This window comes from Amphiprion ocellaris, chromosome 2 (assembly GCF_022539595.1).
Source record: "Amphiprion ocellaris isolate individual 3 ecotype Okinawa chromosome 2, ASM2253959v1, whole genome shotgun sequence".
Classification (NCBI taxonomy): Eukaryota; Metazoa; Chordata; class Actinopteri; family Pomacentridae; genus Amphiprion; species Amphiprion ocellaris.
The window spans coordinates 23030481-23048649 of NC_072767.1; the positions used below are offsets into that span (position 1 = coordinate 23030481).

At 39.9% G+C, this 18169-nt stretch overlaps 1 protein-coding gene across 5 annotated transcripts in view; it reads left to right on the forward strand.

The window, feature by feature from the left end:
- LOC111573959 (cAMP-specific 3',5'-cyclic phosphodiesterase 4C-like) overlaps window positions 1-18169 on the forward strand; it is a 112675-nt gene that overhangs the window by 40107 nt on the left and 54399 nt on the right. The window contains exon 1 of one of the 5 annotated variants that reach the window (XM_035951985.2): window positions 15922-16348. The exons of 3 other annotated variants lie outside the window; for them this stretch is intronic. In XM_035951985.2, coding sequence (XP_035807878.2) covers window positions 16113-16348 — 236 coding nt within the window. In that variant the 5' untranslated portion in view covers window positions 15922-16112. Of the gene's footprint in view, window positions 1-15921; window positions 16349-18169 lie in introns of those variants that run through there. One more of the 5 variants, XM_035951995.2, reaches the window with a different exon arrangement.

Consider the following 18169-nt stretch of genomic DNA (forward strand, 5'->3'; position numbering starts at 1 on the left):
TGGTGAGTCTTACTCATGTAATTCAAGCAGTTAAATTTCCTCACCAGGCACCAGTTGTTAGTCATGCTCATCCTGACCTGATCATTATCTGCGGGCTTTTGCTGCTGGGAAACCATGTATTTTTTAGGGCTCCTCATTGCATGGATGCTGAGCAACAATTAATCAGTGTGAATATTCACAAAGCCCTGTGAGGCACACATTTATTTTCGGTGACTGATTTCTTCATTCCAGGAGAGAATCAGTTTTCAGTTGTCCTATTTGGTGATTCCTCGCCTGCTTCAGCATATCTATTTCCCTCTATTGCCAGTATAGACTCCCTCCCCGCCACTGTAGTGTTAATAATGAAAGTCAGTCAGCTGTAAGTTTTTAATATTATGGAGACAGTGCTTTGAGATTCTCAGAGATCGCATCTTTCTCGCCTTGAGAGTGTTCGGAGTGACTGGCTTTGATGAAATGTGAACATTATGGGGAAGTTCAGAAAGGTCACGGTGTGTGACTCCACTTTCTAACCCTTTAGATAATGGCTGTTTGTGTTTCATTGGATTCCTCAGTCATGGGCCTCTTGAGGGAAGGTTCTCGCTTTTCTTTTCTCTTATTTACACTTTCAGGTTTCCAGATGCCACACTGCACACACACAGACACACATTCGATTGTAATCCCCATGACAGACTAACACTCTCAGACAGCTGACCTGGTGTTCACACCAAGTTTACACAAAAAACACTGTGAGCCACAAAGAAGAAAGGAAGTCTATGTGGCACAACTTTCTTCTCAGTGAACTCCTGACACTTGTTCAGAGTACAAACACCGGTTGAGATGTTTTCGTCCATGATAGAATACAGCAAGTGAAGGTGTGGAAAAGTGCTTAACTGGAGTGCCGACAGCTGGTACGTTGAATCCATGGCTGGATATAAGTGGCATCATGAGCAAACAGAGGCAGGTGGTGGTGCTCCTTGTACCGATTAGTGCTTGGAAATGGTAAATATCAGGTCAGATATCAGCTGCAGAAAACTCAAGATTGTGGAGTTGTTACTGCATAATTTTAAAATGCATTTGTGAAGACGATGGTGACTGTGTAGCAACCAAAAAGCACAAAATATTACTGGATGCAGTGTACATTATGCCTTTGCAGAGCTCCTGACTGTAACTTATTGTTTTTTCAAAGGTTGAACTTGTATTTTGTAGTCAGAACTGTTGCCATGTGCTGCAACGCTGGCATAGCAACATTTGCACATTAATACCAGTTAGTGGAGTTTTGTTTAGCTGAGATACGATGAGGAGAAGAACAAGATGCACGCACAGTGTAAATTCTGGAGAATGTGATGTTGCCAGTGTTTGCAATGCAAGGTCTGCAGAATATCCTCAAAAAACTTGAGGCATAAAATTTTTAAAACAGCACTCTGAAGCTCCGCAGGGATGTTTGCAGTGTCCGAAAAGCAGCTTCTCTCAGCACAAGCTTCCAGCATCAGCAGAATGCTAACCTGGCGAATGACTGAGTTGAGCTGAGGAGAAAATTCAACACAGTGTTTTGCTTTGTTAAAAAACAGAGGTATTTAGTAAATTCAGATAGGAACTTCTTCTTCATAAGAGAACAGGCTTCATTGTCAAACATTGAGGTTTAGTCCAGAGATGTATTTCTTGGCCACTCTTGACCATCTGTCTATAATCTGAATTTTGCACTTTTTGCACAAAAAATAAAAAATGTTGGAGCCTTTTGTCTTGTCTAGGTCTCCCTTTCTGTTCATGTCATCATAAATGTGCTCATATCTGATAATGATGGAATTCAAAGCATTTGTAGTTTTCAGTGCGTTCGTTCTTTTATGTTACACCTCCAAATAGAACCAGTGCCACTAAATCCAACCGGTCTTATCAACTGGGAGTTTGGTGACACTCGTGTAAAACTTTGTTCTAGAGTCCTGAAGCCAGTATGATAATACATGCTGGCTTACTAAAAGATATTTAGTGTCTGACACCAGTGTTTTTTGCTTGTTTTTTTTGGCATTTTGTGGAGCTGAGCAGCAGGTGAGATTTCATTAACTGTGGCTTGACAGAGATCCTGTAACAGTAATTGACTGTTACATTGTTGACCTGTGATGTTAAATGTCTTGTTGACGTTCTTGAGTTTTGGCTGAAAGTCGCCTCTGCTGCATGTTTTGGCTCAAACAGACGGTTATTGGCTGCAGGATTCCCCTGTTACCTTTACCTCTTTATGCCATGGTTTATCTGTTGCCATAGCAACCACAGTCACATAGATTTGGCCTTCTTGATTTCATTAGTACAAAACAGAAATGCTCTCATCACCCTGGTATCTGCGCTTCCACCAAATCAGAGATTAGATTGTAGTGCTTACCAACTATTTTGCTTTGTGCAATTTAAAATAATTTACTTAGTCTTTGCACCAATATATGGATTTGGAAAACAATCAAAATACTAGTCTAGACCAGGCGTTGCCGTGAGTGTCAGACAATACAGTTTTAATTGGTTTTGCATCCACTGTTATTGTTGTTCAGTTAGTTTTCTTTGTTTAAGAAATTTGATTGAATTGTGATAAAGTTTCATTTAGAAGAAAAATCATGTCTGCACTCCACAAACAGACACATTGCTGAGGGGAGGGTTTACATGCATGATTCTCTAGAGATGAGCTGCAGAACTGTGCCTGTTTTGCTTCTTAGAGCCTCCAAGTAAACCATCTTTCGGCAGGAATGTAATGTGGAGCGTCATCCTTAAAGACAGACACAGATTTGCATTCTGGCCCAGATGAACCTGTTTAATCCTTCAGAAATGCATTGCTGAACACCACTTAGCATTTGACTGGTATTACCTGTCTGTTCGGTACACTTTGTGAGTGGGACGGGGGTTGAAATGGTAATACGTGCAAAGAGATCACGCTTTGATATGTCTGCTGCAACAGTTTTTTCCTCAGTGAAGCAAAGCTCATAGTTCAAACATAATGCAATTTATTTGAAGTGTTTGTCATTCACTCTCTGTGTTGTTCAGTTACGTCGAGCCAGACAGGTCAGTCCTTCTAAAATGATCACAAACACAGCTCATAGCCAGGTTGTGCTCAGAAAATGGATGTACAGCTTCAGTTAGTACAGTTTGGATAAGAATAAAATGAAATGTTGGACATTAAAGGGAAAGCAATTTTTTAGGAGACAACATTTGAGACGAAGGTGAATGTTTCTGTTTATACACTGAATGTCTCTGCAGTGTTAATGTGTTCTATGTAGAATGCAACTAGTGCACATAAACCAGTGCTAAGCCAATTTACAATCAAGATTAATGCAGAACCATTTTCCTATCAGTCTAGCAGGTGTCAAGTGAATAAAAACTTGCACATCAGGCCTTCAAATGTCACGATAATTCTTTACTTTCATGGGAGAGAAATTGCCAGTGGAATGAAAATCGTTCTCCCAGAGAGCTGAGAACCCTCTAATGTTCTGACCTTTCAGAGACAGTCGGCCTCATAGTCTCAGGAAAAGAAAAGTATGACCTTCTGTTGAAACATCATCAATGAACCCCCACAGTGTTGACAATGAAAAGATTTACTCATCCATGGTTTCCCTTTGATTTGGATTAGCACTTCCTCTCTGTGGCGTCTCGTGGATGAATGCTCAACCTTTACACAGGTCCATCTGCAGTAAACAATGCAGAGAGTGTATAGTGCTGTTTAGAAAAGACAGGAATGGAAAACATCATATATGGCTGAGACAATGAGTTGGACAAATGGGATACACATTCAAAAGAACTGTGCTTTTGTTGACTCTTGCTTCCTTACATACAGAGAGTATAGAGTAGTACTGGAGAGTATCTGCTACTGGAAATATATGTAGAAGAACAATAATAGAGCACATCCTACCCAAAAGGCCAAAGCCCCATTTTGCAATTTCAGTAAAAGTGATCCAAAACCAATATTTAATTGCTTTTCCATGTGTGAGCCAAAGCTCCACCTCATCACAGAGTTTCATGAAGTTCATCTTGGTAGTTTTTGCATCATTGTGCTGACAGACAGACCTCGGCTCTTGCCTTGGTGGCAAAATATATCAATATATTTGATGGAGGAAAAGCTTCACATATGACTGAGACATTGAGTTGGAGGCACGCTTATAAGATTCAGGCCTTAGTAACTTGTTCAGCGGTGTTTTGATTTCCTTGTTTGATACGTTCAGCTTCAGTCACAATTTTGGGTTTCATTCCTCCAGTTCTCAATCCTCACAGCTACTGACACATGCTGTATAGTGCAGTCCTTGACAACTTTCCCGGAAAACTTGAAGGTTGACCACCTGTCAGGCTGCTCTCAGATCAGCAAACATGTAGTGAAAATAAAGTGACATAGAAACAGAAGGAGATTGGACATGTTTATATGAACGTTCCGCAGCTTTAGTAACACATTCTGCTGCTACTTTCCTCACTGTCAAAATACGGGTTTTATTATAGTGACTGAAGTCTACTTTTTTCTTCATTAAAAAGAGTTTTATACTCTAATTGATGGCACAGTCAAGCCTTACATAAAAAGTCAAATAAATGCACTGAGGACAGCCACTGCTATACTGAACATCCTCTCTGTATCTGATACAGATACATACAGATAAATCCTAAAATATAATAAAGTCTCTGCTGTGTCAGTGAACCCGCTCCTGTTCCAGACTGAGGATTGAAGCTGTGAGCAGCTTTGATGAGATCTATAGTGCAGGCTGTCCTCATCATTTCAGAGGTCTGCCTGTCTTTTCTCACCAGGTGATGTGTTTTCGAGCCCTGAGTCGCTGCTCAGATGAGTGGAGCTGTAGAGCTGCCTGAGGACTTTGAAGATGCTGCTAGTGAGAAGTCAATCTCCTGTCATTGATTCAGAGAAAGCGCAGAAACAGGAGGTTTAAAGTGTAGTAAGCTTGCAAAGAGACCAACAAAGGGAAACACAGCAACTGATTTGCTTCACTAAGGCAACAGAACATCACATTTACACTGTTAACACTGGCTTTGTAGAGCAGAACTGCTGAGAGGCTGACAGAGTGTTAGGACAGTGAGTGTTAACATGAGTGTAATTTCTATTCCACTAAGTATTTGAAGTAGTAAAACTTTTAGAACATGTCTTTAACAAGGCAGGCTTGTAAAGATCACACTCTTGTTGAAGGGAATAAATGTAAATTAAAGAAATTCATAGTATAGAACAGGACATGGTGATGCTGTTTTGTTTTGATGGTGTCTGTGTCAGTGTCCAAGGCTAAAATGAATCTCTTATGAAACCAGTTTTTTATTGCCCTGTTTGACTGGCTCACAAACATGAGTGGCAAAAATGGCCAGGAAGGAAAACAGTCACAAACTTGCTAGAATTCTCATATCATATCACTTCCTCTCTTCACTGTGTTGCAAATCACAACATCCAATCGTTGTGTCTTCCTCCGACTGTCTGCTACTGTTGACTTCTCCTTCCTTCAGTGTGTTCGCTGTGCTACTACAGAGTGCTGATGAACCCAAAGCAGTAGAAATTCCTTATAAAAGTACGGTTATATTTCATTGCCATGTGTGTCCCTTCATTTGGCTGATAGACCAGAAGGAAATAACAGGAACTGACAGACACCTTCTGAAAATATTCACCGCAGCTAGAAAAAAAAAAGCGATCATTCGTAAATGGTTAAAGTGGATTGAAATTATTTAACAGATGAACTCTTCCGCCGAGATATTGCAAGAAGAACAAAATGGAAAATATATTTGATGGAAAAGGGAGCTTTAAATGCCACTTCCTTCCTTTTTCTGTATATTACAGCAGGTATGTCATGTGCAAGACTTGATGTGGTTCACCATTGTAAAAAATATACACATGGAACATTTGCAGTATGTCTGACAATTCGGTTTTTCACTTATTCTTCTGTTATCTACCTCTCATCTTGCTATAAAAAGATACTTAATGGAATCAGTATCAGAAAAAGTATTTCCATAACAAATTATGTGCCACAGAAGCTTCTTTCTCAGTTTGCTGCCTTTGTTCTGATGTTTTCTTTCAGCAGCAGATTAAACCACACAATTTCCTCAGCTGCATTTACTTGGTTCCTCAAGAAGCCTCCCGAAACTTTTTTAGTAAGAAACGATGACACGTTGGCATGTACACTGAGCATCATCTCAACATTTTTCCATTTGTAATTTTTATTTCATTCCAATTTTTTTTTTCTCACCTGAACAATTAATCTTCAGGCCCACAGCTTTACCACACCACCACAGTGGTTGAAGCCCCAGATGTCTGCAAGGCCACCAAATGTAGATAGGGCCTTAGTTGACACCATGTTTGAATAACAACACACTTTGCCACTGAGGAGCTCTCGGTTGCCTAGGAGATGCAGCAGACCCTGAGAGACAGTTAGATCTTATACTGTGTGATCAAGGATGTGATGGCTTAGACTTTTTCTAGCTCACAGTCTAGCCTGGGCATTCATCATGACAGTCACCTCACCCAACGTAAAAGCGAAAGTCAGAAGAAAGAACCAGAGAAGAGAGCTTGTCCCCGAGCTGCTGGAGCTATTTTGCTAAAAGACAGTCATAATTTGTTGGGGAATCAGGCAATGAAATTTAATGTGGTTGTCTATGTAAGAAAATGTGAACATAGAAAGTATAATCATGACTTCTAGGAGGTTTTGTCGTTTGTTGAACCTTGTCCCAGCACATTTGACACATCAGTGATGACCAGCTGGTAACAAGAATATAGTTTTCTAAAAAACAAGAACAACCTTCATAGGTGATAGATGCATGTCATGTGGTGTGGTGAGGTGAAAATTGGTGTATTTTGGGCTAAAATTATGTCTCGGAGGAGTTGGACAGGGTGGGTCGGAAGGATTCAGAATCCACACTCACTGTAAGGAAAAATAGTAGTTTTTTATTTTGATGTTGTCGTTTTCCAGAGTCTGCTACAGTATAATGATAGTATTACTTTGCTGTATGACCTACCAACCATCCAAAAACTACAGATAATTAATCTGCAGTGAAAGTTAATGAGTTTCACTTGTGAATGTTTTTTTTTTGATGAATGACTTTAATTAGCATCATTGTTGATTCTTTTACTAATCCCATCAGCATTAGTTGCACTGTCAAACCATTATATACAATAATGTATGAATACTAAACTTTATTACTGCTGACGAACCACAACTCATTTTTGCCATCGAATGCTGTCTGTTTTTACACTTGAAAATCTGCTTAGCTTACTAGATTTTTACAAGATGATTTGACCTTGTCAGTCTCGTGATGCGTTTGTTGAGGAAAACTGGTTTGTTTAGATTTTACATGATAAATTCTGAGGGGCTGCACAGTGGCTCGGTGGCTAGCACTTTGGCCTTGCAGCTAGAAGATCCCTGGTTCGCACCCCGGGATCTTTCTACATGGAGTTTGCGTGTTCTCCATGTGCATGTGTGGGTTTTCTCCGGGTACTTCGGCTTCCTTCCACAGTCCAAAAACATGCTGAGGTTAACTGGTGATTCTAAATTGTCTGTAGGTGTGAATCCGAGTGTGATTGTTTGTCTGTATATGTAGCCCTGCGGCAGACTGGTGACCTGTCTAGGGTGTCCCCTGCCTTCACCCTAAGTCACCTGGGATAGACTCCAGCCCCTCGCGACCCTAATGAGGATTAAACAGTGTGTAGATAATGGATGGATAATAATTCTGAGAGCAAATCTCCACCATGAAGCATGGTGGTGGCAGCATCATGATGTGGGGATACTTCTCAGCAACAGATGCTGGAAGGCTGGTAAACTAGAGCAGCAAACCGGTCCTTGTGCTGCTAGAGCTTGTTTGCAAAAAGACAATCATAGTTTGTTGGTGAATCATGTATTAAAGTTTAATATGGTAGTGTATGTAAGTAAATATGAACATGGAAAATTACCATTCAGTCGCACTCACCTCATGCTTGCCATTTCACACTGTATAAATTTTGCACTTAAAAATTCATCTAAATTAGAATATTTTTACAACATGATTTCACCCTCTCGGTCTCATGAAGCTTTTATAGAAGTAGCGTCATGTAAAATAGCATGAGGCCAACTTGTTTGTTTAGGTTTTGCATAACAGATTCTGAGAGCACACTCAACCTTCATTAGAAAATATACAAGGCTGTAGAGGTTTGTTTTTCTTCAATCCCTGCTGTACTGATACTAAACATTCAGTGTTGGTATTTTATTATCTTCAGCATCATGATTGCTTGTCAAAACTGAATGCAGGCAGCAAAGTATAATGAATGAGTCATTCTGAATAAACTGCAACATTAAGCAGGATAAATTAATGAACGGTTAATCCTTAACTTAAGTGTATAAACACAGTCTAAATCCTTAAAGATAACAGTGAGAACTAATAGTAATTTAAAAAATAAGAATAATTTAGGGTTTAATGTGAAGAATCTGCAATGACTTGGGTGGCATCTGTTTTTTCATGCCTTCTTGACATTTCACAGGGGTATCCAGCATATCACTGTAGCTATTTGTGAACAAAAATGTAAGAGCTGAGCGGCTGGCGATAGAAGTCATTGTAGCATGTATGATACTTGCTGATGACACTTGTTGCCGCTGCTGTAGGCTGAGCGGAGATGATGTGCTGGTGGTGGTGACAGATTGTCATCTAAAGGAAATCATGGGGCTCATTAAGTGATTTTGCAGTTGGAAGACGCCCTTGCAAGAAAAAAACAAAGCATATAAAAAGAACATGTGGCACTCCATACTTATTATTCCATATCCATTCATATTTAATTGATAAGCTGGGAGAGCTCCTCACATTTGCTGTCTTTCCCAGCTCAGCTGCCTGCTGTATTATATTATTTTTGCATTATAGTACCTGCAATACTACAGTACATTACCACAATATCACCTCAATGCAGCATCTCTGTATCATTTTAACAGAAAATGGAGCATCTGTATTTATGATGATTCAAATATTCAGAAAAGCTTATCTTCAGGATTTTCAGATATCCTGGTATAGCACTATACCTCAATAGCATTCAAGCCTAACTTCCAGGCACGGAGCTCATCAATCAGAAAACAAAACAAGGTGTAGCAGGTGCTTCACAAGAACAGACTGTATGGAAAAGATGGAAGTCAATGTGGAGCTTTTAACCGGCATTCTTTCTAACAGCCAGCAGGGGGCGACTCTTCTGATTTCAAAAAAAGTCAGACTGCATAGAAGTTAATGAGAAAATGACCCTACTTCACACTTGATTTGCTGCCAAAGTAAAAAAAAAAAATCAACGAGTTTATAGTCTCCATGGCTCGCTTCAAACCTTTTTTAAAACAGCATGGTGTTCATTTTGTAAATTATGCTTATGCTTTAGGGTGGGGCTATATTGTGATTAATAAGTCGCTACTGTATGGACATGCATATTATCCTCGAGTTGGCAGTCAGATCCACCTCTTGGTTGGCATTAAGATAAAAAAAAATGTGATGGTGACTGTCAAATTCTAAACTAGAGGCCACAAACATATGTTTCACATCACTATATCTACATCCATCTTTAATATACAGTCTGTGTTCACAACCAGCTATTACAGCAAAGGTGTAACATTTGAAAAAAAGGACACTACAAAAGAGGGGATGTAATTTGTAGTCATCTGAGCATAGCTGACCGTGTTGACAGCATGTTGAGAGTCTCTACAACATAGGATGCTGGCTTCTGTCCCAGCCTTTGGCCTTTCTAGAGGAAGTTGTCCAGAATGAGCCTCTTCATGTTTCTGGCTCCTCCTCAGTCAGGAGCTGGCTGGGACTTGATGATTCCATCTGGACAGGCTTACCACCGCTCAGTGCATTTCTCATCACTCTGTAGCCTAATCGTTTCTGTTACCCTTTTGCTTTGCCATTACATTGTAGGCATTTAACAAGCAAACATATCCCGATTAACTAATTGAGAGTTAATTAGAAGATAAGGCTTAAATAAAGTCAGTTTGACCAAAGTGCTTTACAGGGAGATGAAAGTATTGGATGGTTTTATTGATGATTCCAGTCAAATACACTTAGAGGAACCTGCTAGGTCACTGCAGAAGAAGTCCAGCAATTACACAGTAAATTTAACAAAGGTCAATTTTTGTATTTTCATTTTATGAAAAATATTGAACTACATAAAGTATAAATTTGGCAATATTGTGTATTTTTCTTACTGCCAGTTAATGACATGAAGAGACTAAAACCACCAATTAAATTGCAGTACATTCAATTTGCATTAATCCAACACAAAGTGTGCTGCAGTGAAAGCTAGCTAAAATAGTCACTGAGAAAGGCATGTTATTTTCCATTTTGAGTAACATTTGCTAAAATCTAAAATGTCCTGTTGTTTAATCTAATTATTTATTCTTTGTAAAATAAAATAAAGTTAAATTAAATTAATCTAAGGACCTGAGGCTGAGAGCTGCAGACACATGGACTGAGGTCACTCCTAACCTTTAGGTGTTAAGAAGAAAAGTGGCGACAGTAAAATGCAGTTTATGATAACTTTGTTCATTTTGTTAAAGGTGTTGTTCTGGACCACAAGAGTTAATGGTTATTTTTTTAGTTGAGTTACTATCAGTATTATCTTGTTGCAGAAACATGAGCCTGAGAGGAAAACTGCTTTTGCCTCTACCTTGCTCTCTTTCTCTATACATTATTAAATGGTGAGGTTCATCTTTAAAATAATGGCTGTTTTGTTTGAAACTGCAACAGCAGCAGTCGCTTTGAATAGGTTTATTAATGTGGAATCTGCTCTTGTCTTTGGTTATGTGATCATTTTTATAGTGTTTTGAAAAAAGCATCCAGTGTTTGTGCATCATAATTTCTTGTTTAATAACAAATTTCATTGCATTTGTTTTTATATGTTAAAGCTCATAATTGCAATTCTAACTCAGGTAATCTAAAGTTTATTTGTCTGAGATTTTTTTTTTAGTGAACTGTATTTATTTTTTGTGTTTTTTATAATGCAAAAGTACTGCTGTGGGCATATTCTCTGTGCTCATGGAACATACTCTGCATTAGTTTTTCCTCCAGGTACAGGCAAAAGGATCAGCTTTGTGTGCATGCCTGCTTTTATGTAAGAGAGAAGTGAGTGTGTGTGTTTTTTGAGGCATTTTTTTATATAATAATAATTCAGTGTTCCAACTTAAATTGAGCCACAAACTTTTGCATCTGAGCTTTTCACAAATGCGCCCACTAATGAATGTTCAGATGCTTTATGTTTTTTAAAGGCCACCAGTAATGAAATTCTGCCCCAGACCAATCATTAATTGGAAATACTATAGATAAGTCTTCACAGTGAAAAGGCTGAATTTGATGGTTAGACTGAGAAATTGCTTTTCTTTGTGTAAGCAACTGCTTGACGCTGAAATGTGGGCATTCTTCGGTGCAAGTTACAAATTGCAATTTTCTCCTTGATGGAGTGAAGTTGTTCAGCCTCCTTTTCTTTCAGTTTGTCAAATTCCTACTCCAACACTTGTCAGTCACCTTGATGAACTATCATAAGTAATAAAGCTGCCTACATACATGGTGCTGAGTTTAGTTGGAGCTGCACTTACACAGAATTTCCTCAAACAGGGGTGATAACATTATCATATGATTTATCTGTGGTTTATACCTGAACTGAAAACAATACACATTTAAAAAAAGACATACTCTGGAAACTTGAAGTATTTTCGTGCTCCTTGTTTTTAAATTCTGCAGCCGGCTCTAGTGTGATTTAATGCACTTTGAGCAGCAGCATCCAAATGATTTGGGATTAGGCAAAGAGCTGTAAAATGTACAGTGACGTTGCCATAAGGCTCAGCAATGTTGCTCGTACAAAATCAAGCTGGCAATATGTTGGATGCCCATGTAGCTCAACAGGTTGAGCAGTTGACTCATAAACAGTAGCTATAGTCCCAACGCAGCGCTCATGGCTTCAAGTCTGACCTATGGCTATTTACTGCATGTCTTTCTCCCACTCTTCTCTCCACTTTTCCTGTCTCTCTCTCTCCAATGTGCACTATAATAAAGGCAAGAAAAAAAATAAAAAAGCCAAAATAAAAGCTGTCGGTTCGTCTGAAACAACCTAAAATGGACTGAAAAGCGGCTGTGCCACATAAAGCTGCATCTTCTGATGGGTGTCATTTTGACAAACATTTCAGACCCAACATGTAGTGGAGGTGCAGCAGCCAGGATGTGCCAATCTAAGAAGCAAATGATGCTATCAGTGCTGCAGAATAAGGCAGTGACGTATACTTTGACACATCAGTGCCGCTGTGTGAGGGCCTGCTGCAGGAGTGTCGATGTGCCTAAAGCTGTACATAACAATTCTCTGGAATTTGCCAGAGAACTTTATTGCACAACAAACACCCACTCTTTCTTGCCTTGTTTCCTGTCTGCCTCTATACTTCTAGAAAAAGATGGGAAAAAAGCAACATATATACCTTTAATGAAGCAAACAAACACAGTTTTGCCATTTTCCTTTTTTCCCTTCTTGCTTATCTCTGTGCTTTTCCTTTCAGCTGTGAGATTATACTCGGCTACAAATTTACATCCCCAAACAACACTGAAAAGCTGCTAGAAAATGTGAGATTATTGTGAAAAAGGTGTTACGGGTCAAATCTTTTTGCATCATGGCTGTAACAGATAAAGTTTGGTCACTAATATACTTTATGGATGTGTCATGTTACTTTCCTTATTCCAGATATATTTAAATCACCGCCACGTCTCCTGTCACCTACTGTCACCTACTGTCACATCTGTCACCGTCTTCACCATCACACGGCTCCTGAAGGGTTATTCATTATGGAGGCTTAACTGCTGAAAATGTGCACACTTTATACGGAAGTCTCTCTTCATAAAAAACACAGCCTTGAGAGAGACGCTCAATAGGAGCTGCTACTGGCTTACAAATGGAGAGGTGCTCAGTATAAATGAATTATGTAGTTAGGTTGTTTCCATCCCATTTTTTTAAAGTCCTTGACTGAATATGTGAGAGGAAACCTGATGCAGTTAAACCTACAGGTGCTTAATTGATAAATCAACATGCATCGTGTCAAGCCAAAGGTTTCCCAGGTGCCTAACAGATTTGCTTGCGTGTTTTTCTATTAATTCATGTGTTTGTGTGCATATGTGTGTGTGTGTGAGCCCTGGCTTGTTTGATCTGGTGTCGGTGGTAGGAGGAGGACGGCTGTGTGACTCAGTCGAAGAAATAGTTCCACATATCCCAGTATTAGTCACTTAAAGAAAAGAGATTCAGCTCCTTGTCTTTTCTCCCCATTGACTCATGATGACAACTGTTTGACTGACTGCGCCCACGCAGTCTACATGTTTTTATGTTTCCAGTTCTTTCCTCCTACTCAGCCAAACCCTTATTCAGTCACATTGGTAATAACAGACTGTGTTAGAAAATGATGTGGACTGTACCGAGGGTTAGAGGTTCAGACTCCACTGGGGCCTCCTGTGCTGGAGATACGATGATGCTGTGAAGTACGCTGCATAAATATTTCCACAGAGGCCCTCAAGACAAATGATCTAAAGTCGAGGCCTCAAAGTCAAAACCTCACAGGGTAATTTGACATTTTGTAATTGAGTTTATGTCCTGTGAGTGTTATTATATTAGTGGGTTTGTCTGCTTCACTGTGTTTGTGCGTGGGCTCCATCTGCTGGTCATATTTGGCAGCACTTCATACAACAGCTGTGTTTTTATTCGTGAGCTCATCACAGTGACCCCTACTGACCCCTCCTTAGTTAAATCAGTGCTTTGGCAGTCGGCCCCCCAGACTCTAGAGCCCTTCTACCTCGCTACTTTAATGCTTCATTAAAATGGATGTGGAGAGGCAATGGAGACAAATGACATGAAGTGAATCATTAATGTGAGATTTGTGTTCTGATTTGCTTCAAAGATATAATACTAGATATCTGAAAAGCAGCAACTGGAGGTTTTAGTCCCATTACTCAGCACCTCATAGCGCACTGCTGTTAGGAACACAGATTTTTTTAGTAGGTAAAACACAAGTGCGATAACATCTGCTGCTCTAAACACTTGATGTGTGCATGTTCTCATGTTGTTATGATTGAACAGACAAAAGAAAGAGCACTACCCACAGAAACTCAGAATTCATAAAACCCCAGCATAAAGACATTGTTTTTGCACACATTGATTGACAAGTGATCAGTGATGACTACAGTGCAGAAGCAGCTCAACAGCAAACGCTTCACAAGTTACAGACTCTTGTGAAAAGAATAAAAGAGATGACGATGACGATGATGTGCTGAATAATTTAAACACTGGGTGAAGCAGTTAAAAATGTTTGAGCATATGATTTGTGGTTCCATTTTCATGATGTATTTCTGATGTAGTGGTAAAGCTGACACTAAGATGTGACAATTTGACCCTTAAAACCAGACGAAGCACACTTTGCATCCAAATCCGCATGCCTTTTCTTGGTTAAATAGCTCTCCAAGTATTTATTGCAGATGGGCGGAGAGCATTTCAAATGAAACTGCACAACTTGACCTTTTCAAGTGTTGGCGAGAAAAAAATCCGTTGAATTTCCTCATGATTTAATCAAAGTTGCAATCTCCACACCCTTTGCTCTTGTTTAAATTACCCACAATCTCATTGTTATACATTCAGATATGTTCATATCAGTTTGGTGCAGTCATTGCATAGATATTAATATGTCAATGCTATCAGATTTTAATATTATATCTGAAGAAAGAGCAGAACCACAGCTTGGTCTGCTTCTGATGCAAGCAGGCTAGTGTATGTGAACCCATCTGTCAATAAAATAATGTCATATTTTTCAGTTCAGCACTATGTAGATTTTTTTTGTGTGTCTCGGTCATGCAGTTTTCTACCATCATGGTTCTGATATTTCCAGATCGCAGACAATCTCCTCTACACAACAATGAGCATATATATCACAACTGCCAGCGTTTTATGGTAAAATAGGTAAAAACTTGATGATACGAAATGTTATATAGTGTTAAGTGTATAAGTGTTATCAAATGATGGAAGATCTGGATATCCTAGACAGTTCTGAAAGAACAAGATGAAGCATATATGGCCAGCTGTCACAATGACCAAGACAAAAGTAAAGCATCCAAATCTTATAGGCAAATCTTTGTTGCTGTCTGTTACTATCTTAACTTCATCTGTGATAAATATCAAGACAAATCCTTCTGACACACAGCTGATCGCTCGCAACTTTTATGATGCCTAAATGTTTAAAATTAAACACAGTATGAAGCTGTCCTTTTGATGTTTGATAGAAACACGTTTGGTGAATTATGAATTAAGGTACATGCAGCACGTATTTACAGCATCTTACTTATCAAGAGGAAATGTTTAGGTACAAGCAGATTTAGGACATCAGTTTGTGTATTTTGGCTGAATCCACAAGGTTTTGTTTTGGGTAGAGAACGTTTGGGTCACTGACTGTCTGTGGGTCAGAGATGAAGCTCTGCTTGATCTCTCTTTTTCCATCACCCCTCAGGCCCACTGGGAAAACACTATCCACTTGAGATACCAGTTGAAGTTTAAGTGACATTTCCAGGATTCCTGTTATCTTTTATCTCAGGCGTGCTCTGTTTTTAGACAGAGTGGGGCCCCAGTGACCGACAGAATGACAATCTGTCCAGGCCTCGGCCTCTTGATGCAGCACAGCTCTGGCATTTGTCTCCACAGACAAAGCTGTAATCACTGGTTAATGTTTGTGCACTGATGAGTTGAGGCAGGAAACAGAAACTGGTGTTCTCCTGCATGAGGGGAGTGCTGGACACAGCTTGTTCACTCGGGCTAACAACGCTATAATTCAGGCCTGGCCATATTTAGGCAGAGCTCAGTGCTATGTAAACAGCTTCCTGCGGAGGGGAGGGCTCACTCCTGCACTCGTGTCCGTGTCCATCAACAGGGCTCACAGATCGCTCTGGAGCAAAAGCTAATGAAGATTCGCGAGCTGTGAAGGAGAAGTGGATCTGAAGAATTTAGATGCTCCCACAAGTGTCTCTGAATATGAAGTGCTTCATTACAAGAAAAGCTTGAGAGTTTTTTAATGAATGCCCTTGAAGGACGCTGCTGCTGTGAGATGGATGACTTGGACTACCTGTCAGGAGTTAGAGGGCTGCAGAGGAGATCAGCATAGGGAGAAAGTTTTGTCAGACCTTTGCACGGCAGCATGAGTGAGGCCCTTAGTGAGAGCTCTGGGGAGGCTGGTTCCTTCCCACTCAGCAGCACTCAGCCCATCAAGCTGAAACCACAGTCGCCACCCGGCTCGCCCTGCGGATCTCCCAGGATGTCCCCCTGCGACTCTCCTAGGAACTCCCCCCGACACTCTCCGCTGCTGTTTCGCAAGCTCCTCATGAACCGCAGCATCGCTCTGCAGCGGCGCTTCACCTTGGCACACACACCCAGGTAGTGTCAATAATTAGAATAATTGGTTGCTACGTTGTTAGGACTTGTAGGACTTTGCCTAGAGCACTTGTAGCTGCACGTAGATAATTACAAAGCTTTGGATTCAGAGGTCATCTTCATAGCCGTGCAGATACTGTGACCCCGCTGAACGTAAAAAAAACTATGTATTTGTTAGATAGGCAATGAGGCATGTTTCACTATCACAGAAGCATCTCTTCCTCACGTCATCAATGTGTGTCATGGGTGGTTAAAAAAGCCTCTTGTCTGATGATAGGTAACTGTGAGAAATCATGATATCGTTGACGTCGGGACTGGTGTCATCTCAATGGAGCCCGTTGTTCTTGCAATGAAAGAGAGTCTTGTTTTGTGCCTAAGGTGTTGAGCAGGCCCGGCGGAGACCAAATAATGACGAGAAAAGCATCAAATACCAGCAAATAGACTGATTCTCTCTGAACTGAGGTTTCTGTTGAGACAAAGTTGAGTTGGGAGAGATTTGCTCACTGCAGTCAACACAAGGCGTAATGAGGCACCTTCACGTATTTACTCATTCCTCATGACTGAAAACAGGCAGCCTGTGTCTCTTGTGCGTCAGAAAATCTGATTGCATTTGATAATGCCATGACAGACTCTGAATGTTTAAAAGAAGTGTTCTAATGAATGAAGATCAGTAGTCATTTCAGAAATGCATGTCAAATATAGCTGTCCGTGTCATTTCCTTGGGTCATTATCTGATTTTCAAAGCATAAACTAACCGTCCCAGCGCGAGAAAAAACAGTGCTTGTGGGTAATGACGTAGGAAATAGATTTTCCATGTACACAACCATGACCTGTAAGCCAACTGAGGAAACTCTGAGAAAGCTGCATGGAAGGAAAAAGGGCCTGCTCTCTAAAGCTCTTATTGAAGCTACAAGCCTATGAATCTACTAGTGTGGACAACTGTCACATTCAGGTCATATGTGGGATTCAACAAGTGCAGCAAATTGTTTTGGTGGGAGATTCGTAGAATCAGTGTTACATGATGATGTGAGAGTTGCTGTTGTTTTGTTTAAGCGCTACCAGATTTTGTTTCAGATAAGTAACTGTGCTTCCCGCAGCTTACTCATCACTGTGGTCCCAACTCATTTGATATTTTAACATGCTGTCACCACCAGCTTGAGATCCCTGTCTTGTGGCTGCAAGTTGTTTTCAGCAGCAGCATTGGTTTCTTCCAGTGGCTTTATTTTTTACCCTCATTATTAGTTTTACACACACACATTATGGCTATAAATACATAGCAGTATTGATCATTTATTATAATGTTGTGTGTTTCCAGCTGAAAATACACAGACATGGAGTTGAGCACAGACTTTAGACGCACCTTTGAATCTTCTCATTACTCCTTTTTAATGCTTAAGCTCTTTTAACCAACACACTTCTTTCTAAATTCATGAGAAATGTACGGCCACAAAAAAGCAAAAGTTAGCCAGGTATGTCCTTACTGTGTCCAGGAAAATCACTCTGGGAAGTGAAGCACAATAAGAAGAGTGATTACCAGAAGAAAGACTGTAATTCACAGAGCAGCAAGTTTCATAGAACGCTACCATCATTAGGGTTTTAGTTCTTCAGAATAACCTACAGTATAATATTGTAATATAACAAATTCAATCTGTCTAACTCTAATTTTAGAGTGAGTTATGCTGTATAAAAAGAACAACTAAAGCAAAAGTGTTAAAGATAAGGATCAGACATATTTCACTGTCAATAAAGACAAAGACTGTAAATTAAGGTCATACAACTAATAAGAAAGCTCCTGCACACAGTCACACGTTCTGCTCTTTCACT